At 59.0% G+C, this 24,084-nt stretch overlaps 2 protein-coding genes across 6 annotated transcripts; both read right to left on the bottom strand.

Moving 5' to 3' along the window:
* Positions 1-629: 629 nt before the first annotated feature.
* Positions 630-12,373, bottom strand: LOC105486659 (phospholipid phosphatase 2). Of its 5 annotated transcripts, none has more exons than XM_011749644.2 (6): positions 12,232-12,373; positions 8,702-8,853; positions 8,156-8,433; positions 2,028-2,085; positions 1,603-1,779; positions 630-1,117 (listed from the first exon to the last, which is right to left on the bottom strand). In XM_011749644.2, the coding sequence occupies exons 1-6, from the start codon at positions 12,281-12,283 to the stop codon at positions 971-973; spliced, it is 864 nt and encodes a 287-aa protein (XP_011747946.1). In that variant the 5' UTR covers positions 12,284-12,373; the 3' UTR covers positions 630-970. The 5 variants fall into 5 exon arrangements, with proteins under 5 accessions (XP_011747946.1, XP_011747954.1, XP_070944115.1 ...); XM_011749652.2 differs by having other exon boundaries at positions 12,273-12,364; XM_071088014.1 differs by lacking the exon at positions 12,232-12,373 and adding an exon at positions 11,946-11,960.
* Positions 12,374-14,102: 1,729 nt separating this feature from the next.
* On the bottom strand, positions 14,103-22,281 carry LOC139360174 (uncharacterized). Its single transcript, XM_071085997.1, has 2 exons — positions 21,039-22,281; positions 14,103-18,807 (listed from the first exon to the last, which is right to left on the bottom strand). Exon 2 carries the CDS (start codon positions 17,459-17,461, stop codon positions 16,520-16,522), a length of 942 nt encoding a protein of 313 aa, XP_070942098.1. The 5' UTR covers positions 17,462-18,807; positions 21,039-22,281; the 3' UTR covers positions 14,103-16,519.
* Between the last annotated feature and the right edge of the window lie 1,803 nt (positions 22,282-24,084).

Consider the following 24,084-nt stretch of genomic DNA (forward strand, 5'->3'; position numbering starts at 1 on the left):
CCCGTTTCAGAAGCGCGGCCCCCAGGTGCACAGGGGTTGACATGAGCGGAGGGGAGGGCTTCGAGCCAGAGAGACCAGCTTTGGGCCTAAAGGACACAGGGCTGGGCGAACCTGTGGAAGGGGCTCAGAAGGGGGCTGAGGCGAAAATCCTGTGTGTGATCCTTCAGGCCTGACAATAGGCTCTACCCAGCGGACCCCCCAGGGATCCTGTCCTCCGCACCCAGACTCGGTGCCCAGCTGGTGCGAGGACCCAGGCCCTGGGTGGGTCCAGCCACGTGCTCACTCACGCCACGCTTAGCCCAAGTGCCTCCGTTCAGACGCCTCTACTAGGAACCTGGGGCAGAGGCCTTCCAGTCCCTCCAGGGAGGCCTCCCCGGGGGAGGCTGGGCCCTTCCACCGGAGAGCCTTTTGCCCTCTCCGCAGTGAAGTGTCCCCCGTGTGGGCTGATCCACCTGACCCTTGACCCCAGCGCTGTGCTGGAGAAACGCAAGGGCCAGGCTTCCGTCTTCTCCCGTCACAGCAGGTGAGTGTGCTTGGCACCCGAGCGCCGCCCAGCCCAGCAGGGGAGCCCTCTGATGTGAGCAGCGCAGTCCCAGAATGGCCATAAGCAACAGAGGCGCTGAGACCACTTGTCAAACAGGTGTCCTATTTTACTAAAAACCACATGTACATTACATTTTACAAAACAGCAACTATCTGATCTCTCGGTCCCTTCCTTAACCCCATAAACAGAAGGGGATATTTGGGGACCGATGGGAACAGGTCCCCCTCCAAATGCTGAGGCTACCCGGCATCCCCAGACCCCTGGTCCAGTGCTGGGCGGGGGCAGCAGAGCCAGCTCACTGCTGCCATCACCCCAGGGTTCCTGGAGCCCGTCCAGAGCCCTCAGTGCCTGACCAGGGCCAGAGGGACCACCCGGGTGGGCCTCGGCTGGACTCACAGCCGCTCCCTGCCTGGACGGGGTCCGGCCTCAGGAGGAGTGCGGGTAGCCACAGTGGTTGTGGTCAGCCTCGCCCAGGGTCAACGTCAGTGACAGGCTGGGCTTCCGTTCCAGCTCCTCCTCCTTCAGACAGTGCTGTGGGGGTCGGGCTTTGAAGAAGTCTGAGATGTAGCGGACCTGGCGGAGCAGAGAGAGGTGAGAACGGGCAGAGGGCTGGCCAGGTACCAGGGACATGGGCATGAGCAGGAGGGGGATGAACAGGGTCCCAGGTGGGAGTGAGAGGCCTCGGTGGGCAATGAGAGGAAAAGTGCCTGGGGTGGGAAGGGAGTGCACTTAGTGGAGGACCAGTGGGGAGCACTCGGGAGCCGACAGGCCCAGGGAAGAACTGCAGTAGGGTCAGGGGTCCAGGGAAGGACTGGGGTGCCCGGGAAGGAGACCCAGGGGAGGAATGGGGGATGTAGGGGGGTCCAGGGAAGGACTGGGGTTGGGGGGAAGGGGTCCCGGGGTGAAATGGGGGCAGAAGGAGGGGTCCCAGGGAGGACTGACAGGGACGAGGCCCAGGGAAGGACTTAGTGGGGCAAGGGTGCCCGGGGCAGGATGAGGGTTGAGTGGGGAGTGGTCTCTGGACAACACAGGGAATGGAGTTAGGGTTAGAAGCTCACAGTGAGGCCAGCCACCACGGCCCCCTGCAGGAGTCCAACAAGGACATCGCTCCAGTGGTGTTTGTAATCAGACACGCGGGTGTAGCCCACGTAGAGGGCAAAGGCCACCAGGAAGAACTGGACTGTGGGCCGCAGCAGCCGTGCCCACTTCCAACAGAGCCGCGCCTGCACATAGAGCTGGGTGGGGAGAGGACACGTTAGCCTGTGCGCCTGGCAGGCGCTCCCCTCCCACCGCACGGACGGCAGCACTGAGGCCTGAGGCAGACACCGGCCAGCCCAGGGCCTCCTGTTTTTATAAACAAATCAGTTAGCCCCCCATCACCACCACTACCCACCCATTTTACAGCTGGAAAACTGAGGTCCAGGGAAGGGAGTGACTTAGCCACGGCTCCCCCGACAAGCAAGCCCTGGAGGAACAGACTCACCGCCAAGAACAGCATGCAGTACATCCCAAAGGAAGAGTGTCCCGAGTAGAAAGACAGCCTGAGGAAGGAGAAGGAGCAGGTGGCTCTCAGCATCTTCCAACCTCCCCCTTGTCCCCGCCCCTCCCACAGAAAGGAGGGTTCGACACGGAGGCTGCTGCTGCTAGATGTAGTCAAATCCCAGTAGCAGAAACTGTTCCCCTTTTCTGTTCCAGTTATGTGATAATGGGATAAGAGTCTGACTGGGGCTGTGGCATGAGACGCCTCATCCGTGAAGACCCTGAGGCCTGAACCCAAAACCCAGGGCAGACAATCGTGTCTGGCAAGCAGGCGACACCACAGTTTCGTTCTCACTGTGTTTCTTTTCGGGATTTTCTCCCATCTGCGGACCTGAGGGAAGACTCCTTTCTATATAAATTCAAGATTCAGTGAAAGACATCAACGAAAGACAGAAAATAGAGCAAGAAACTTCAAAAGCAATTTTGAAAAATGGCCAAAAAGTCACAATCAACTTTCTTGGGACTAATCAAAAGCTTGCAGTGACCAGACGACTTGATCGAGACAAACCGGCCGAATCTCAGAACAAACAGCTCTGTGGCGTTTTAACTCATCCTGGTCCCTCTCCCACTGCCTAGACTGGTGGTGGCCTGAGGATAACAGACTAACAGACCACACGCCCAGCACAGATTCCAAGAACAGACGTTACTTGCAACTGTGGACGGGAGTATGGCTCAAGGGCTGGCCTTGATCTCACCTGACTGGACGTTCTGCGGTGCTGAGGTACGACCTGGGGGACATCTGGAGGAAACATTCACAACACATTTATGATTCTCTGCTGCCTGGGGCCAGCGACAGCAGATGAGGCAAACAACAGACCAACCAAACAGAGCAGGGGAAAGGCAAACAACAGACCAACCAAACAGAGCAGGGGGAAAGGCCAGGGAATAAAACGCTCTGGGCGATGAGGGCTTGGAACCTAGACCAGAGCTGTGCAGGAGCTCAGGAGAGGCCTTCGAGGGCCCGAGGGCCCTCAGCGAAGCTCTCACGTCTGGCTGCCTTCAGGCTCTGCACACACAGGAAGCGAAAGCTAAGAGTTGAAAACATGCTGAACCATGGAAAGGCTGACCCCACATGCACACAGACCCTTCTACAAACTCTAGGAGGGTTTTGTGGGTTTCTTTGGTTTCAGATGTTGAAGGAAATCTCTGTCCTATCACGACCACTAGGCTAAAAGAATAGGAAGAAACGGCCCCGCGGGACAAAAATACAGACTTTGCATTAAACAAATAACCACTGCAACAAACAGCAAGAACAAACCCGGGGAGGGGGTAGGGTCATATTTCCAGAGCTGCTACATTATAATATTCTAAGCACCCAATTTAAGACAAAACAAAACAGGTTGGGCACGGTGGCTTATGCCTGCAATCCCAGGACTTTGGGCAGATCACGAGGTCAAGAGATCGAGACCATCCTGGGTAACATGGAGAAACCAGGCGCGGTGGCGGGCGCCTGTAATCCCAACTACTCGGGAGGCTGAGGGAGGAGATTTGCTTAAACCCGGGCAGGCGGAGGTTGCAGTGAGCCGAGATCGCGCCACGGCACTCCAGCCTGGGCGACAGAGCAAGACTCCATCTCCAAAAAAAAAAAACAAAAAAAAAAAGAAAACAAAAAAAACTACAAGGCATGTAGAAAAACATAGGTGTGGCCAACAATACACAGGAAAAAAAATCTATTAATAGATGTTGTCCCTCAGGACACCCAGATGTTGGACTTACTACGAACTTTCTTTCTTAAGAGAGGGCCTGACTTGAATTTCTGGGCTCCAGCGATCCTCCTGCCTCAGCCTCCCAAATAGCTGTGACAACGGGTGTGTGCCATCGAGCCTGGGTTCTAGACAAACACTTTTAGTTGGCCATTTAAAATATGTTCAAAGAAGAAAAGTAAAAATAAATAAATGAATAAAATGCTCAGAGAGCCAAAGGAATATGAGAACATTGTCTCATCCAACAGAGAATATCAAACAGAAGTTATAAAAGGAACGAAATAGGCCGGGCACGGTGGCTCAAGCCTGTAATCCCAGCACTTTGGGAGGCCGAGGCGGGTGGATCACGAGGTCAGGAGATCGAGACCATCCTGGCTAACATGGTGAAACCCCGTCTCTACTAAAAATACAAAAAAAACTAGCCGGGCGCGGTGGCGGGCGCCTGTAGTCCCAGCTACTCGGAGGCTGAGGCAGGAGAATGGCATGAACCTGGGAGGCGGAGCTTGCAGTGAGCCGAGATCGCGCCACTGCACTCCAGCCTGGGTGACACAGCGCGAGACTCCGTCTCAAAAAAAAAAAAAAAAAAAAAAAAAAAAAAAAGGAACGAAATAAAGATTTATCTGACATGGAAAATCACTTGAGAGGGGCTCAGTAGCAGGTCTGAGGAAGCAAAAGAGACAGTGAACTTTAAAATAGGTCGACTGGCCGGGCGCGGTGGCTCACACCTGTCATCCCAGCACTTTGGGAGGCTGAGGCAGGTGGATCATGAGGTCAAGAGTTCGAGACCAGCCTGGCCAACAGAGTGAAACCCCATCTCTACTAAAAATACAAAAATTAGCCGGGCGCAGTGGCGCACGCCTGTAATCCCAGCTACTCGGGAGGCTGAGGCAGGAGAATCGCTTGAACCCAGGAGGCGGTGGTTACAGTGAACCAACATCACACCACTGCATTCCAGCCTGGGTGACAGAGCAAGACTCCAACTCAAGCAAACAAAGAAAATAGGTCAATTAACAAAAAAAAGAAGAAAGGAAAAAAACAAAGAAAGAAAACAGGTCAATTAAGATTATTCGGCCGGGCGTGGTGGCTCACACCTGTAATCCCAGCACTTTGGGAGGCCGAGGCAAGTGGATCACCTGAGGTCAGGAGTTTGAGACCAGCCTGGCCAACATGGTGAAACCCTGTCTCTACTTAAAACACAAAAAATTAGCTGGACGTGGTGGTACATACCTGTAATCCCAGTTACTTGGGAGGCTGAGACAGGAGAAGTGCTTGAACCCAGGAGGTGGAGGCTACAGTGAGCCACGATTGCACCACTGCACTCCAGCCTGGGCAACAGAGCCAGACTCTGCCTCAAAAAAAGAGAATAAAAAAAAGAAAAAGATTATTTAGCATGAACAGGCTCGGTGGCTCACACCTGTAATCCCAGCACTTTGGGAGGCTGAGGCGGGAGGACTGCTCGAGCCCAGGCATTCGAGACCAGCCTAGGCAACATGGTGAGACCCTATTTCTATAAAAAAATTTAAAAACCAGCCAGATGTGGTGGTGTATGCCTGTAGTCTCAGCTACTTGGAAGGCAGAGGCAGGAGGATGGTTTGAGCCCAGGAATTCGAGTCCTGGGCAAGATAGCAAGACCTCCATCTGTAAAAGAAAAAAAAAATTAAAAGCAAAACAAAGACAGTAATGAGGAATTGAAAAAAGAAGGAATAACCTAAGCAAACCTAAACAAAATGACAGAGGTCCTTCCTTATCAGGAATTACATTGAATATAAATAAACTCTCCAATTAAAAGTCAAAGTTTAATTAAATGCCTTAATTCAATAAAAGATTAATATATAATGAAAAAAAACACACACACAAACACACACAAAGTAAAAAGTCAGAGATCTGGCTGGGTGCAGTGGCACACGTTTGTAATCCCGGCACTTTAAGAGGCCAAAGTGGGTGGATCGCTTGAGCTCAGGAGTTCAAGACCAGCCTTGGCAACATGGCAAAACCCCGTTTCTACCAAAAAAAATAAACAGTAGCTGGATGTGGTGGCACATGCCTGTAGTCCCAGCTACTCGGGAGGCTGAGGTGGGAAGATGGCTTGAGCCTGGGAGTCCGAGGCTGCAGTGAGCTGAGATCATTGCACTCCAGCCTGAGCAACAGAGTGAGCCTCTGTCTCAAAAAAAATCAGAGATTGGACAATACACTAAAAAACATGGCCCAATCTTATGCTAGGTATGAGACACTTACTTTAGAGTCAGAGACATAAACAGGTTGAAAGTCCAAGAATGGAAAAAAAAAATATTATAAGCGAACAGTAACAAAAAGAGAACCAGAATAGCTATATTAATATCAGACAAAATAGACATCAAGACGAAATTGAGACAAAACTCATATATATCATTCTATGATGATGAAATGGTCAATCTATCAAAAAGATATAATAATTATAAAGGTAAATATACTAAACAACAGAATCCCAAAATACATAAAGCAAAAACTGACCGACTGTTACAGCATGGATGAACTTCAAAAACATACAAGAATGCACTAACTTATGCAAAAATTAGCCGGGCGTGGTTGCAGGCGCCAGTAGTCCCAGCTACTCGGCAGGCTGAGGCAGGAGAATGGCGTAAACCCAGGAGGCAAAACACATTTTTTTTTTTTTTTAGTCTCATTCTCTCGCCCAGACTGGAGTGTGAGGGCGTAATCTCGACTCACTACAACTTCTGCCTCCCAGTTTCAAGCGATTCTCTCCTTCAGCCTCCCGAGTATCTGGGATTATAGGCATACGCCACCATGCACGGATAATTTTTGTATTTTAAGTAGAGACTGGGTTTCAGCATGTTGGCCAGGCTGGTCTTTAACACCCGACCTCAGGTGATCCACCCACCTTGGCCTCCCAAAGTGCTGGGATCAAAGGTGTGAGCCACCTTGCCTGGCCCCCTTGCCATTTTTTTAATTAGAAAAAGAAAAAGAGGGGCTGGTCGTGGTGGCTCACACCTGTGATCCCAGCACTTTGGGAGGCCAAGGTGGGTGGATCGCGAGGTAAGGAGTTCAAGACCACAGTGACCAACGTGGTAAAACCCTGTTTCTACTAAAAATACAGAAAAATTAGCCGGGGATGGTGGCAGGCACCTGTAATCCCAGCTACTGTGGAGGCTGAGGCAGGAGAATCGCTTGAACTCGGGAGGCGGAGGTTGCAGTGAGCCAAGATCGCACCACGGCACTCCAGCCTGGGCGACAGAGCGAGACTCTGTCTCAAAAAGAAAAAAAAGAAAAGAAAGAAAAAGAAAAAGAGACAAAAGACCACATTAGCGTATGATTCCATTTATATGAAACATTAAGAACAGGCAAATCCGCAGACAGAAAGCAGGATGGTGGTGGTTGCGAGGCGCTGGGGGAGGAGTGACAGCTAATGGGCACAAGGGCTCCTTTTCCTTTCTTTTCTCTTCTTTTCTTTCTTTTCTTTTTTTGAGACAAGGTCTCGCTGTGTCTCCCAGGCTGGAATACAGTGGCATGATCTTGGCTCACTGCAGCCTCTGCCTCCCGGGTTCAGGGGATCCTCCTGCCTCAGCCTCCACAGTCGCTGGGAGCGCAGTGCACCCCATCACGGGGCTGGGACTGCAGGTGCACCCCATCGTGGCTGCTAATGTTTTGATTCATTGTAGAGATGGGGTTTTGCCATGTTCCCCAGGCTGTGGGATTTCTTTTTGATGTGACAAAAATATTCTGGAATTAGGGCGAGGAGATGGCTGCACAACATTGTGAATGTACAAAAAATGAATTGTACACATTAAAATGGAAAAATCTGTGAATTTTATCTGACACAAATTTTATTTCAGTTTTTAAAAAGGACAACAATTAGGTGAAAAATTTAAGGACTTATCAGTAGAGATAGTAAGAAGGTAGTACAGAAGGCGGTGCGCGGTGGCTCACGCCTGGAATCCCAGCACTTTGGGAGGCCGAGGCGGGCAGATCACCAGGTCAAGAGTTCGAGGCCAGCCTGGCCAACATGGCGAAACCCTGTCTCTGCTAAAAATACAAAAATCAGCCCGGCACGGTGGTACACGCCTGTAATCCCAGCTACTAGGGGGGCTGAGGCAGGAGAATCTCTTGAACCCAGGAGGCGGAGGTTGCAGTGAGCTGAGATCCAGCCCGGGCAACAGAGCAAGACTCCATCTCAAAAAAAAAGATAGTGCAGAAAAGGGCAGAGCGTGAAATTTAGGGGAGACAGAGACAGAGCTTGCTCCCCTCTGCCTCCCAGTGTCTACAGGGCCCACGGAACCCTGAGGTCTGGCTCCTGCCCGACCAGCTGCCTGTTGCCTCCTAGTGTCTTCACCTCCCATTCCCCCCAAGAGTGAAGGTTGCTAGCCACACGCACCTGGCCTCGGTGACGTCAGCAGGGTTTCCCCTGCACACTTTCTCCAGCTGCACATACACCGAGCAGTTGATCCGGCTCCAGTCAGGGTCGCAGACGGCCAGGAAGTTGGGCCGCAGACGCCCGATCATGTACTTGGCCAGGTCTGTCAGAGACTGGCTCACGGCAGCCCCAAACAGGAAGGCCCCCAGCACCTTGTAGACAGCAGCCACGTAGTTGTTGAAGTCGGAGCGAGAATAGAGCCGGTCTGTGTACACCAGGTAAGCTTCCCCAGCCGAGACCTGCAAGTGGGGCAGCTGAAGGGCCTCAGGCCCGGGGGGGGCAGCCGCAGGAACCCTCACTCCTCCCCACGGGCCTCCCCAAAGCTGCTGGAGAGCTGAGGACTCTAAAGGGGGTCCTATTACCCACAAGTACCACTCGGGGCAAGGTTGTGTCCCCCAGCCCCCCACACACCTCCAGGGCAGGGCTGTGCCACCCAGTCAGGCCCCCAGGGTAAAGCTGTGCCCACCCCGTCCCCGTCCCCGCCCCTCTGAGCCCCTCCTGCCTTACAAGGACGACGGTGGCCGTGGTGGTGACCCCAGCCATGACCCCATGGGTGATGGTATCTGGACGGTAGGGGTACCGGATGGAGTCATCCCCGCAGTAAAATCCTCGCTTATACGGGGCGTTCACCAGCGTCAGGATAGCGAAGGGCAGGGAGGCTGGTGGGGAGGAAAAGCCTGGGAGCTGTGAGGTTCTCTCACCAGCGGGGCCTTGGGGCCCCACGCACCTGCCTTGGGGCCTTGGCCTGGAGGCCTCCCACCTCTGCTCCCACCAGACAGCAAGGAAGAGATTTTCCACAGCACGTGGGAGGCCCAAGTAACACTCCGTTTCCCATCCCCCTCAGACAAACACAAACTCCCCAGGCCCTCTCCCCTCACACCCTCACAGCCTCCTTTCTGCTGCTTGAACAAACCCAGCACACACCCACCTCAGGGCCTTTGAACAGGCACTTCTCTCTGCACGAAATATCTTTTTCTTTTCCTTTTTTTTTGAGACGGAGTCTCGCTCTGTCGCCCAGGCTGGGGTGCAGTGGCGCGATCTCAGCTCACTGCAAGCTCCACCTCCCGGGTTCACGCCATTCTCCTGCCTCAGCCTCCCGAGTAGCTGGGACTACAGGCGCCGCCACCACGCCCGGCTAATTTTTTAATTTTTTTTTAGTAGAGACGGGGTTTCACCATGTTCGCCAGGATGGTCTCGAGCTCCTGACCTCGTGATCCGCCCGTCTCGGCCTCCCAAAGTTCTGGGATGACAGGCGTGAGCCACCGCGCCCAGCCTTTTTTTTAATTTTTAAAAGTAGCGACAGGGGTCTCATGTTGACCAGGCTGGTCAAAAACTCCTGGGCTGGAGTGATCCTCCAGCATCAGCCTCCCAAAGTGCTGAGATTACAGGTGTGAGCCAATGTGCCGGGCCCCAAAGTAGTTCTAACTTATGTGCCAGGCCCCAGAGTAGCTCTGAGTAACTTCCACTCTCAGTTTCATCTCCCCTCCCGACCGTCCACGCCAGCGTCACTCTCACAGAAGGAAAGGTTTGCTCTTTTTCCCTCTTCCACATGCAGATCCCATGTGGAATTACGCAGGGTGGGACACTGACATTAATTTCCCCCATCCACCCACTGGCACCAGGAGGGGCCTGTCGTGTTCAGGACACCGTCCCCGGACCCTGATCAGGGCCTGGCCAGAGCGGATGTTTAATAAACATCTGTTAAAATCAGGCGGGACTTATTTTAACCTAAAAACTGGCCAGAGAAGTCAGGAAAAAACCAAAGAAAGGGGCACAGCTGAGAGGCCTTTGTTCACACACCTGCCCCTTCATCGATCCTCATGACAGGCCACGGGCCAGCCACGTGGTGACCAGGACAGACCCAGCTCTGGCCTCAGGGATCAAAGATACATTTAAGAGCCACTTATGGAAGGTGTTGCCATGGCACTGGGGCTCCTGGGGGCCCTGAGTCAGCGACGGAGGACAGGGGCGGAGGGCAGCTCCCTATTCCATGGGGCAGGTGCACGACAAAGCCCACATCGGCTACCCCAGAGACAAACCAAGGCAGGGCATCCTTTGGCCCAGCAGGGCAAGTACAAACGGGTGTGGCTTTTCTAAGTTCTGAATGTCAGCGGAGGGGCAGGGAACCACACACTCCTCCCCACATGCCAACGTCAAGGGCCCTAGGACACCGTGCACCTTCCATGCTGGCGAAGTCTGGGGAAATAATCCAGTGAAGAAAACAGAGGTCTGCCTCACAGAGCAAGAACGGTGGAGGGAATGCAGAATAGAATGGGCAGGCAGGGCACGGTGACTCACGCCTGTAATCCCAGCACTGTGGGAGGCCGAGGCGGGCGGATCATGAGGTCAAGAGATCAAGACCATTCTGGCCAACCTGGTGAAACCCCATCTCTACTAAAAATACACAAATGATCTGGGCGTGGTGGCGTCCCAGCTCCTCGGGAGGCTGAGGCAGGAGAATCGTTTGAACTCAGGACACGGAGGTTGCAGTGAGCCGAGATCGCGCCGCACTCCAGCCTGGCGACAGAGCGAGATTCGAGGAAAAAAAAAAAAAAAAAAAAGAATGGGCAGCGCCGGGGCCTGGAGGCGGGACAGTGGCTGGAGAGGCGAGCACTGGGGCAGGACTGCGGAGAGAGCTGGGATTAAGAACCTGCGCAGGAGGGGCTGGAGCTGCTGGAAGGGCGGAGAGAGGCCTTGGAGGAGGCTCCTGCAGTTGCCGGCCGGGTGGAAAGTCAGGGTTACAAGATGCTGAGAAGGAGTCCAGCCCCTACCCACAGCTCTCCTGAGGCAGAGGCTCACACAGGTTAGCCTCCGTTTCCGACTTCCTTGCCCCAGCAACTCCAACTAGAGACTCAGATGGACGCCGGGCTTCCCTCTGCCTGGAAAGCTCTCCCTGGGGTCCCCAGGACAGACACCTTCTCTTCGTTTAGCCCCCTGGGAGCCTTCCCGCCCTCACACTGCCCTCATGCCAGCATCTGGAACCTCAGTGTTGACTGAACCGTGATGTGCGCGAGCTTCCAGAACGGAGGTGCACTTGGCCTGGCCACCACCCCTGGCACACAGCAGCTACACCCAACCCTATCTCGGCTGTGCCTCCCGCTGCTGTGTGGCCTCCCCCTGCTGTGTGGCCTCCAGCAGGTGACTCAGCACCTCCCTCACAGGCTGTTGTAAGGGAAATGTTTTCGTTATTTGCATGTGGCTTAGTACCTGGCATACAGAAAGTGCCACCTAAATGTTTAAATAAATAACACCATAGGTGCTCAGGAAATGGCACCCAGGCTGGCAGACACCCCACAGGGACTTATATTGCTGTCACCTGGCCCCCCCTAAAAAGGGTCTCCTTTGGGAGTGAGAGGACTTGGCCCTGCTGTGAGATGGCAGAGAAGCAGGAAACACGTTGGTGGGGAGGACACCCCCAGGGATAGAATTCCGGGGCCATTGTCTGTTCAGCCACAGAGCAAACACTCGGCCTTTGTTCCCGGGACCCTGCGGGAGGGGGGCCTTCCCCCCATCTGCCCGCAAACCCGCCGGACAGGTTTGGTTCTCCCGGCACCCCCCCAGCCTGGGACCCAGACTTTATCTCCAAGCGTCTCCCCCGCCTGAGCCGGGAGGGCGGCTGGACCTCCCCGCACTGCAGGGGTTCGAATCCCACCGACGCACTGGGTGCCAGGGTCGAGGGAGCGCCCACCCCAGGGGCGGAGGCGCGGACCCACCTCCCGGGCCCGCCGGGGCCGCCGCCCGCGTGAATCACCGCCCAGGCCGGGCGGGGCGGGAGGGGAGGCAGCGACTTCCTGCTGCGGGGGCGGGGGATGCCGGTCCCGGCTCCCCGGGCCTTTCGCGACCCCCAACCCCCCGGGCCTGGGACGCGGGGACCCCGGGGCCCGGGAGGGCGCGCGCGGTGGGGGGCGCGGAGGGAGGTCTGGGCCTCGGAGGGACCCGGGCGTGCGGCCTCCCCGTTCCCCTGCAAACTTGCGCGGAGCCGGGGGCGTGTCCGTCCCGGGAGGGTCCCCCCCACGCCCGGGTCCCGCGGCTCTTACCGACCAGTAAGCACAGCACGTCGAGCAGCACGAAGACCCACCTCCGCTGCATGGTCCCCGCGACCCCCGACGCCGGTCCCAGCGCGTCCCGTCGCGTCCCGGCCCGGCCGCGGGGTCACGTGGGTGCGGAGCCCGCCCTGCGCGGAGGGGAGGGGAGGGCCGGGGAGGGGAGCAGCGGGGAGGGCAGGGGCGGGGAGGGGAGGGTCTGGCCGGGGCGGGGAAGGGCAGGTAGGGCAGGGGAGGGGAGGGTCGGGCAGGGGCGGGGAAGGGCAGGTAGGGCGGGGAGGGGAGGGGAGGGGAGGGGAGGGGAGCGGAGGGGAGGGGAGCAGAGGGGAGCGGAGCGAGAGGAGGGGAGCGGAGGGGAGCGGAGGGGAGTGGAGGGGAGGGGAGGGGCGCGGAGGGGAGGGGAGCGGAGCGGAGGGGAGCGGAGGGGAGGGGAGCGGAGCGGAGGGCAGGGGAGCGGAGGGGAGGGGAGCTGAGGGGAGGGGAGGGGAGCTGAGGGGAGGGGAGGGGAGCGGAGGGGAGCGGAGGGGAGGAGAGCGGAGCGGAGGGGAGGAGAGCGGAGGGGAGGGGAGCGGAGGGGAGGGGCGCGGAGGGGAGGGGCGCGTAGGGGAGGGGAGGGGCGCGTAGGGGAGGGGAGCGGAGGGGAGCGGAGCGGAGGGGAGCGGAGCGGAGGGGAGGGGAGCGGAGGGGAGGGGAGCGGAGGGGAGGGGCGCGGAGGGGAGGGGAGGGGCGCGGAGGGGAGGGGCGCGGAGGGGAGGGGCGCGGCGCGGAGGGGAGAGGCGCGGAGGGGAGCGGAGCGGAGGGGAGGGGCGCGGAGGGGAGCGGAGCGGAGGGGAGCGGAGCGGAGGGGAGGGGCGCGGAGGGGAGGGGCGCGGAGGGGAGCGGAGCGGAGGGGAGGGGCGCGGAGGGGAGCGGAGGGGAGGGGAGGGGCGCGGAGGGGAGGGGCGCGGAGGGGAGCGGAGCGGAGGGGAGGGACGCGGAGCGGAGGGGAGGGACGCGGAGCGGAGGGGAGCGGAGGGGAGGGGAGCGGAGGGGAGGGGCGCGGAGGGGCGCGGAGGGGAGCGGAGCGGAGGGGAGGGGAGGGGAGCGGAGGGGAGGGGAGCGGCGCGGAGGGGAGCGGAGGGGAGGGGCGCGGAGGGGAGGGGCGCGGAGGGGAGGGGAGCGGAGGGGAGGGGCGCGGAGGGGCGCGGAGGGGAGGGGAGCGGCGCGGAGGGGAGGGGAGGGGCGCGGAGGGGAGGGGAGCGGAGGGGAGGGGAGCGGAGGGGAGGGGAGCGGAGGGGAGGGGCGCGGAGGGGAGGGGAGCGGCGCGGAGGGGAGGGGAGGGGCGCGGAGGGGAGGGGAGCGGAGGGGAGGGGAGGGGAGGGGAGGGGCGCGGAGGGGAGCGGAGGGGAGGGGCGCGGAGGGGCGCGGAGGGGTGTGGCGGCCCCGGAGCGCGGACTCTGCCCCCGCGGCGCCGAAAGGAGCGGGTGGGGGAGCGTTTGGGCGCCACGGGGCCCTCGTCCGCCTGGAGTCCCGGCCCTGACCCGGGTGTGAGGCCGACAGAGGCTGGGGGTTCCCGCGGGTCGGGCCTCGGAGCCCCGGGGGACGTGGAGAAGGAAGACGCGGGACCGGCAGGGCCGCGGGGAGGACGGGTCCCCCCACTTTCCTCCTCAGGAAGTGGCAGCCGCGCTGTGCACCCCGAACCCCCCGAAAGCAGGAAGCACCTTCACGTTGAAGGGGCGACGCGGCTCCATTGCAGGAGTTTCTTTCCTCCGCGCACAGAATCCGGCCCCGGCACGTGAGAAGCTGCAGTTCCTCGGGACCCACCTGGCGACGGTGTGGGTGTCCCCGGCGCACCTGCCCTCCCGCCGCACAGAACAGCACAGGGGCGCCAGGAGCAGGGGACCCCACGAAATGGCGCCGGGGTCTGTGCCGCCACCGGGTCCTGGGGAGCCCTGAGCTGAGGGTGCCTGGGGATTGAGGGCACCCACGCCAGGGAAACCGAGGCCCAAGGGGCCCACACTGGGTCCTTTCGGCCGGGACCACCCGGGAGGCCTCAGGAGTGTCAGGCCCACGTTCCCGGAGTCCAGCCTTGACCTCTGCCACTCACGGTCACCTACTGGCAAGTGGCAGGGCTGGGATCAGAAACAAGCTGCTGGGCGCCAGGACCCGCCGCCACCCTGAACCTCCTCTAAAACCTGTTCAGCACCACCATCAGCCCCTGCCCCAGCAACACCAAACAGGGTGCATCTCAGCAACTGGACTTCAACTGGGAGCTCCTCGACCCTGCTTCCCGGGTCCTGGGTGGTCAGACACCTGCACGTGGGGGAACTCCATGGGTAAGGGGCTCTTGGGAGACAGCAAAGGCACCCAGTGTGGTGCTGGATGGGAAGACGGTGCAAGCGGACCTGTGGCAGGCGGTTCAGGCTCCCTGCTGCACTCACGGTGAGGCAGGGGCTGTAGCTGCTGCCGGAATGAGGGTCGTGAGGGTTACCGCGCCTCGCGTAAATGCTACATAAACGTAGGATTCAGCATCACCACCGCGCTTCCCCCCACACTTCAACCTGTCTGCAAATGACCGCTGCTGTCAGTGTAGTCCTGACAGCCCACCCACCTTTTCTGCTACCATGGAGAGGGTGCAACGTCTACTGGAGTCAAGGAAAGGCAGGGTTCTTTACTGAGCACCTACTGTGTGCTGGGGAGCAGGGAGAGGTCATGTGGACGGGCTTGCCGAAGTGGGAGGGGGAAAGACAGTGGGGGCTGTGGGATTGGGCCAAGCCAGGAGGAAGAGATCCGGGAGAGGGGTGGGGTCGACCTGGGAGGACAGAGAGCGGAGGTGAGGCTGGAGGCTGTTCCCCCTTCCATCCTTCCCCTTGGGTCGGGATTTGGGTCAGCCCTTAAAATCCCTGGGCAGGATAAGGATTAAAATCTGGTGGGGGAAGCAAGAATTAGCATTAGGGTCAGCACTGGGGTCATCTCCTGCATATGCTGACTGCGGTCCACCACACTTCAAGGAACTTCTTGTCAGAGCTTTCAGAGCTGGATCTGCTGCTGCCCCCAGCTGCCTGGTCCTCCCTTACAGGAAGAACCTGAGGCCGGTGCAGCTCCCAGCAGGGACACAGCCTGACCTGGAGGCCAGGCCTCAGTGGCTTTCTCCTTCACCTGCAGACGGCAGAGCTGGAAGCGGGTGGTGGTACAAGGCCCCACGCTGGGTCCCCTAGAGACAAGACCACCCCAGGGGGCCAGGCCGCCACCCCCAGGCAAGCAACCTCACGGGTTCGGCAGCTGCAGCTCCCACCTCTTGCCCAGCACTGGCTCTGCCACCTTGGTGCCTCACTGCAACCTGGATAGCTCCAGGCCGTTTCCAAACGGACTCTGTGGAGACTGACACACCTGTGAAGTGGGCAGAAGGGGGCCTGGCACACAGTAGGTGCCACCTGAGTGCACCCAGCCACTACACCTGCCATTGCTTTCTGTGCTTCTCTGGGACTTGAGAGGTGAATTACTTGCTCAAGGTCAGAACAGCAGTTGTCTCCCACATTTCCGGCCCAGGGCTCTTGGAGTCAAACAGGTGCCCGTCAGTGGGTTTGACGTGCAGGCAGTGGGCAGCAAAGGCTGAGGGGGTGGATGGTGTGGAAAGACATCTAAGGTATCCCTCAGTGTCTGTCTGCATAAAAGGGGCAAGACAGTAGCTATCACCTGGGATTGTAGAGAAGATTAAACAGTTTGTGAAATGCTTGACCCGGGGCCAAACATTAGGAGACATCATTTGAGGGTTAATTAAACAAAATACAGTGCCAGTAAGTATCATGTGTCTGCCGGGTTAAGATGTAGAAGTCCTTCTTCCTGGGGTCAAGATTTAACAGGGTTGGAAACTGCTGCCTTCGAATTCAGAATCCAGAACCCATGAATTCAGAATCCCACTCAGACTTTGCAATCCCTCAGTGCCTCTTAATTTAGTGTCACCTCACAGTCAGGGACAGGGTAACCCTCCGAGTGTCAGCACTGCGAGTCCGGTGAGCTCCGTGAGGAAGGTCTTCACCGGGTCACAGCAAAGAAAACCGCACAGCAGTAGTCCGGGGTGCAGCCTCCAGAGCCCCTCGTGCAGACAACCCGGGGTGCAGCCGCCCTGCCAGAGCCCAGATGCCAGAGCCCCTCGTGCAGACAACCCGGGACTTAGCCACCAGAGCCCCTCGTGCAGACAACCCGGGGTGCAGCCTCCAGAGCCCCTCACGCAGACAACCCGGGGTGCAGCCGCCCTGCCAGAGCCCAGATGCCAGAGCCCCTCGTGCAGACAACCCGGGACTTAGCCACCAGAGCCCCTCGTGCAGACAACCCGGGGTGCAGCCACCAGAGCCCCTCGTGCAGACAACCCGGGGTGCAGCCTCCAGAGCCCCTCGTGCAGACAACCTGGGGTGCAGCCTCCAGAGCCCCTCACGCAGACAACCCGGGGTGCAGCCGCCCTGCCAGAGCCCAGATGCCAGAGCCCCTCGTGCAGACAACCCGGGACGTAGCCACCAGAGCCTCTCGCGCAGACAACCCGGGGAGCAGCCGCCCTGCCAGAGCCCCTCGTGCAGAGAACCCGGGACGTAGCCGCCAGAGCCCCTTGCGCAGACAACCCGGGGTGCAGCCGCCCTGCCAGAGCCCCTCGTGCAGAGAACCCGGGACGTAGCCACCAGAGCCCCTCGTGCAGACAACCCGGGACGTAGCCGCCAGAGCCCCTTGCGCAGACAACCCGGGGTGCAGCCGCCCTGCCAGAGCCCCTCGTGCAGAGAACCCGGGACGTAGCCACCAGAGCCCCTCGTGCAGAGAACCCGGGACGTAGCCACCAGAGCCCCTCGCGCAGACAACCCGGGGTGCAGCCGCCCTGCCAGAGCCTCTCGTGCAGACAACCCGGAGCGCACAGCCCCTCCCACCATCTCAGTCTGTACGTTTGCTCACTGTCCCTGTCTCCTCCCCCAAGCTCCAGGAAAGTGGGAGCTGGCACACAGTGGGTGCGCAGGCTGTGCTTACTGGGATGCTGAATCAGTGCCAGGAGCCTGAGGTCAACCAGGGACATGACAACTGCAGGGAGCTCTGACCGGGTCGCAGCAAGGCGAGACACACGAGCAACAGTGGAGGGCAACGGCGTGTTCTCGAGGGGAGAGTTGGATTCCGCCTGCTTCTCGTACAAAACAGGGGCGGAGGTGGCAGGGGCCACCCTGTGAAACACTCGATTAAATCCCCATTCACAAACCTTCTGATGCATAGTAGCTTCTATCCTTGCCCCCAAACCAGGAGCCGGGGAAGGCGAGGAGAGTCACCTGGAAGACCTCCACTAGTCTGCAAAGCTGCCGAGCACCCCCAGACCCCAAGGACCTGGTTCCGACGCAAGGAAGAACGAGGAACAACATTTGCCCTGCAGCGACCACCACCCCTCCCTCCCCGCCCTCAAGCCACAGGACCAGGGGACGGGGCTGGGCTGCGCTCCGGGCTCCGCGCCGCCTTCGGGGGGCACGGGCGCCCTCTGCCGGACACACGCCAGGGTCTCCGCATCCCCGGGAACAGCCCAGGAACGGAGCAAACAAACGCCAGGGACCCCCAGCTGAGTCCTGGTATCCGAGAAACAAACAGGACACCCAGTTACATCTGAATCCCAGAGGAGCGACAAACCGGTTTTCAGCGTGTGCCCCAAATACCGCATGGGACGTGCTCACACACTCGTTTATCTGTAATTCGACGCTAACTGGGCAGCCTGCGTTTTATTTGGCCGTCCTGCTCGGCAGCTACAAACCGAGGAAACAAGGACCACCGTGGAGAGAGCAGCAGCTGGGTCAGGTCCGTAGGGGCCCAGACAGTGTCACTCTGGGACCATCAGCTCTGAGCAACCTCCACCCCACAGAAATTGTCTCAGGAGCGCCGATCTCCAGGCAGGCCCCTGGCTAAGGCCTCCTGGCATGGCCATGGACTCTGTGCAGAACAGATTTCCATGCTTGGTTAGCAGGCAGGAGGTCACCAAAGACCTTCGCTTCACTGTAAAAGGAAAGCATTAAACAAACTAACACAAATAACTTATTGATGGCCGCCGAAAAGCTGAGGACAACACGTTTGTTCTAGACAGGTACGAGCCCTCCAGAGGTTAGACAAGACCAAGCCCGGTGGAGGCCTCATTAGTCCCAGGAGCCTGGTGTGGGACGAATCCGGAAAAACCCCAAGGCAGAGCGGGCCCTCCAGGTCCTCCTGCCTGGGTCTGGGCTGCAGGAAGGGCCACGATTCCACCACCCCACAGCTAACCCAGAGGCGAAGCTATGCTACACAGCGGTGACCCAGCCAGCCCAGCTCCTCGAGACGGCACATCAACCCAGCTGCTGACGGGGCGGGGGCAAGGCCTTCCTGGGGCAAAACAGTATCCCCTCTGCCTCTTACTGCCTTACCCACATCTAGTGCACCCTCAGAAACGCAAGACCCCACGGACAAGGAAGAACGTTGTTAGTCAACACACGGCATCCCGTGGTCTCTCCCAGCTCCAACCTATCTTAGCTATTCCAATCAAATCGCACATGACTGGAGGGACCTGTGGGACTGGAGAGACCCGTGACACGTGACCGGAGGGACCTGTGGGACACCCACGGCCGTGACACGTGACTGGAGGGACCTGTGGGACACCCACGGCCGTGACACGTGACCGGAGAGACCTGTGGGACACCCACAGCCGTGACACCAGTGACTGGAGGGACCTGTGGGACACCCACGGCCGTGACACGTGACTGGAGGGACCTGTGGGACACCCACGGCCGTGACACCAGTGACTGGAGAGGCCTGTGGGACACCCACGGCCGTGACACCAGTGACTGGAGAGACCTGTGGGACACCCACGGCCGTGACACCAGTGACTGGAGGGGCCTGTGGGACACCCACGGCCGTGACACCAGTGACTGGAGAGACCTGTGGGACACCCACGGCCGTGACACCAGTGACTGGAGGGACCTGTGGGACACCCACGGCCGTGACACCAGTGACTGGAGAGGCCTGTGGGACACCCACGGCCGTGACACCAGTGACCGGAGAGACCTGTGGGACACCCACGGCCATGACACGTGACTGGAGGGACCTGTGGGACACCCACGGCCGTGACACCAGTGACTGGAGGGACCTGTGGGACACCCACGGCCGTGACACCAGTGACTGGAGGGACCTGTGGGACACCCACGGCCGTGACACGTGACTGGAGGGACCTGTGGGACACCCACGGCCGTGACACCAGTGACTGGAGGGGCCTGTGGGACACCCACGGCCGTGACACCAGTGACTGGAGGGACCTGTGGGACACCCACGGCCGTGACACCAGTGACTGGAGGGACCTGTGGGACACCCACGGCCGTGACACCAGTGACTGGAGGGACCTGTGGGACACCCACGGCCGTGACACCAGTGACCGGAGGGACCTGTGGGACAACAGCCATGGCCGTGACACCAGTGACTGGAGGGACCTGTGGGACACCCACGGCCGTGACACCAGTGACTGGAGGGACCTGTGGGACACCCACGGCCGTGACACCAGTGACTGGAGGGACCTGTGGGACAACAGCCATGGCCGTGACACCAGTGACCGGAGAGACCTGTGGGACAACAGCCATGGCCGTGACACCAGTGACTGGAGGGACCTGTGGGACACCCACGGCCGTGACACGTGACTGGAGACCCTGTGGGACAACAGCCATGGCCGTGACACCAGTGACCGGAGGGACCTGTGGGACACCCACGGCCGTGACACCAGTGACCGGAGGGACCTGTGGGACACCCACGGCCGTGACACCAGTGACCGGAGGGACCTGTGGGACACCCACGGCCGTGACACCAGTGACCGGAGGGACCTGTGGGACACCCACGGCCGTGACACCAGTGACCGGAGGGACCTGTGGGACACCCACGGCCGTGACACGTGACTGGAGGGACCTGTGGGACACCCACGGCCGTGACACCAGTGACTGGAGGGACCTGTGGGACACCCACGGCCGTGACACCAGTGACTGGAGGGGCCTGTGGGACACCCACGGCCGTGACACCAGTGACTGGAGAGGCCTGTGGGACACCCACGGCCGTGACACCAGTGACTGGAGAGGCCTGTGGGACACCCACGGCCGTGACACCAGTGACTGGAGGGACCTGTGGGACACCCACGGCCGTGACACCAGTGACTGGAGGGACCTGTGGGACACCCACGGCCGTGACACCAGTGACTGGAGGGACCTGTGGGACACCCACGGCCGTGACACCAGTGACCGGAGGGACCTGTGGGACAACAGCCATGGCCGTGACACCAGTGACTGGAGGGACCTGTGGGACACCCACGGCCGTGACACCAGTGACTGGAGGGACCTGTGGGACACCCACGGCCGTGACACCAGTGACCGGAGGGACCTGTGGGACAACAGCCATGGCCGTGACACCAGTGACTGGAGGGACCTGTGGGACACCCACGGCCGTGACACGTGACTGGAGAGACCTGTGGGACAACAGCCATGGCCGTGACACCAGTGACCGGAGGGACCTGTGGGACACCCACGGCCGTGACATCAGTGACTGGAGGGACCTGTGGGACACCCACAGCCGTGACACCAGTGACTGGAGAGACCTGTGGGACAACAGCCATGGCCGTGACACCAGTGACCGGAGGGACCTGTGGGACACCCACGGCCGTGACACCAGTGACTGGAGGGACCTGTGGGACACCCACGGCCGTGACACGTGACCGGAGAGACCTGTGGGACACCCACGGCCGTGACACCAGTGACTGGAGGGACCTGTGGGACACCCACGGCCGTGACACCAGTGACTGGAGGGACCTGTGGGACAACACCCACGGCCGTGACACGTGATCGGAGGGACCTGTGGGACACCCACGGCCGTGACACGTGACCGGAGAGACCTGTGGGACAACACCCACGGCCGTGACACGTGATCGGAGGGACCTGTGGGACACCCACGGCCGTGACACGTGACCGGAGAGACCTGTGGGACACCCACGGCCGTGACACGTGACCGGAGAGACCTGTGGGACAACACCCATGGCCGTGGCACATGACTCCCAACTCTACTTCAGCTAAAAAAAACCACTGCAGCTCCCCACTGCCTCCTCACAGTTTCAGATTCCATGGCCTAAGAGGGAAGTTGTGCCTGCACTGCCCTCCTGACCTTTGTGCTCACCCCACACAAATGGGAGGCTCGTGCCTCTGGGTGTCGGCGCCCGGCCTGCCCACGTCCTCCTCCCTCTTACTGTTCCTCCATAGGGACTGTCCTGCTACCAAAGGGGAACAAGGGACCCAGGCCTGGCCAACCAGGACACCTTTTTTTTTTTTTTTTTTTTTTTGAGACGGAGTCTCGCTCTGTCACCCAGGTTGGAGTGCAGTGGCCGGATCTCAGCTCACTGCAAGCTCCGCCTCCCGGGTTCCCGCCATTCTCCTGCCTCAGCCTCCCCAGTAGCTGGGACTACAGGCGCCGCCACCTCGCCCGGCTAGTTTTTTGTATTTTTTAGTAGAGACGGGGTTTCACCGGGTTAGCCAGGATGGTCTCGATCTCCTGACCTCGTGATCCGCCCGTCTCGGCCTCCCAAAGTGCTGGGATTACAGACCTGAGCCACCGCGCCCGGCCCAGGACACCCTTTCTGCTCGGCAGTTCCTGATTCAGTTATGGGCGTGACACCCAGGAACAAATTTTACCAGTTTTACTGGAACTGTTGGGCAAGACACAGGCTTCCCACAGGAATCACAGATGCAAGGTTGTGGGCCTGCAGCTTCTGGTGCCATCTCAGTCACCACAAAGGGTACTTGCCCCTGAGAATAAGGTCAGTGTGGGCAGCAGAGAAATCGAAGCACCGAAATCTCATAATGTGGATGACGACTCCTGGTTCCTGCTGCGGAAGGCCCTGGCATCCCTGGACTGGGTCTTAAGGGTATAACTTCTGGGTCAGGCGCAGTGGGTCAGGCCTGTAATCCCAGCGCTTTGGGAGGCCAAGGCGGGGGGATCACGAGGTCAAGAGTTTGAGACCAGCTGGGCACGGTGGCTCAAGCCTGTAATCCCAGCACTTTGGGAGGCTGAGACGGGCGGATCACAAGGTCAGGAGATCGAGACCATCCTGGCTAACACGGTGAAACCCCGTCTCTACTAAAAAATACAAAAAAAAAAAGCTAGCCGGGCGAGGTGGCAGGCGCCTGTAGTCCCAGCTACTCGGGAGGCTGAGGCAGGAGAATCACTTGAACCCAGGAGGTGGAGGTTGCAGTGAGCCGACATTGCACCACTGCACTCCAGCCTGGGCAACAAAGACTCCGTCTCCAAAAAATTTAAAAAAAAAAAATTATTCAAACACAAGCACAGAGAAAGAAAAAAATAGAACAAAGAGATTGCTGTGTGGCAACACCCAGGGTTGTAACATGAGTGACTAGAGAGGCCTGTGGGACAAAACCCAGGGCAGTAACACACGACTGGAGAGACCTGCTAGACAACATTTGTGGCCACATGACTAGAGAGACCTGTGGAACAACACCCACGGCCGTGACACACGACCGGAGAGACCTGTGGAACACCACCCACGGCCGTGACACACGACCGGAGAGACCTGTGGAACAACACCCACGGCCGTGACACACGACCGGAGAGACCTGTGGGACACCCACGGCCGTGACACACGACCGGAGAGACCTGTGGGACACCCACGGCCGTGACACACGACTGGAGAGACCTGTGGGACACCCACGGCCGTGACACATGACTGGAGGGACCTGTGGGACACCCACGGCCGTGACACATGACTGGAGGGACCTGTGGGACACCCATGGCCGTGACACATGACTGGAGGGACCTGTGGGACAACACCCAGGACGTGGCACGTGTACCAGAGACCCAAAAGACAGAGTGGGACATCAGAAAAAATTGAGAAATACTCTTCCAGAAATGGAACTCTAAGAAAGAAAAAGAAAACAAATATTTGCAGAAATAACAATCAAGACTTCAAAATCTGTTACAATGCACCCACCCTCAGGTCGAAGTAGCTCGGTTTAGAGAACCAGACCCAGGTACATCACAAACGGCCAAAGTCCAAAAACAAAAGAAAACCATTTACATAGTCAGAGACAAGAGATTTCATATTAAGGAAAACAGAAGAATGAGAAAATTCCTCAGCAGAAACAATAGAAAGCAGGCGTGAAGAGGACAACTTTAACGTGCCCAAAGAAAAACACAGTCCACTCAGAACTCTCTATCCTGTAAAAATGCGCTTCAGAAAAGGAGGAGGGGCCAAGCGCGGCGGCTCACGCCTGTAATCCCAGCACTTTGGGAGGCCGAGGCGGGCGGATCACGAGGTCGAGAGATTGAGACCATCCTGGCCAACATGGGGAAACCTTGTCTCCACAGAAAAATACAAAAATTAGCCGGGCGTGGTGGCGGGTTCCTGTGGTCCCAGCCACTCGGGCGGCTGCGGCAGGAGCATCGCTTGAACTCGGGAGGCGGAGGCTGCAGTGAACCAAGATGGCACCACTGCACTCCAGCCTGGCGAGCGTAAGACTCCGTCTGAAAAAAAAAGAAAAAAAGAAAAAACACAATGCAGACCTCAAGCGGCTTCCACACCAAGAACAAATCTCAGCCTCATGCCCTACTGTCCCCACCCCGCCCAGCCGCTGCCCTCTGTGCCCTCAGCTTCTCCTGCTGACCCAGGCCTCTGTCCTCTGCATCGGCTGTCACGCCTGCCAGGACCCTGCAAACTTCCAGCAAAGCAGGGCCATTCCCCTTCGGGTTCCAGCTTAACTGTCACTTCTAGGAGGCAGCGCCGACCACCTCTACCCAGACGTGGGCCCTCCTCACATCCCGTCCTCATGGCCACAGTTCCCTCATTGACGT

The sequence above is a fragment of the Macaca nemestrina genome, chromosome 20, assembly GCF_043159975.1.
Source record: "Macaca nemestrina isolate mMacNem1 chromosome 20, mMacNem.hap1, whole genome shotgun sequence".
NCBI classification, from domain to species: domain Eukaryota; kingdom Metazoa; phylum Chordata; class Mammalia; order Primates; family Cercopithecidae; genus Macaca; species Macaca nemestrina.

Excerpts from the sequence above, each read along its gene's own strand:
- LOC105486659 (XM_011749644.2), bottom strand. The coding sequence starts at position 12,283 with ATGCAGCGGAGGTGGGTCTTCGTGCTGCTCGACGTGCTGTGCTTACTG. Across the intron at positions 8,434-8,701 it reads CCACGGCCACCGTCGTCCTT|GTCTCGGCTGGGGAAGCTTA; the intron begins GTAAGGCAGGAG and ends CCCCACTTGCAG. Across the intron at positions 2,086-8,155 it reads GCTGACGTCACCGAGGCCAG|GCTGTCTTTCTACTCGGGAC; the intron begins GTGCGTGTGGCT and ends CTCCTTCCTCAG.
- LOC139360174 (XM_071085997.1), bottom strand. The coding sequence starts at position 17,461 with ATGCATCAGAAGGTTTGTGAATGGGGATTTAATCGAGTGTTTCACAGG.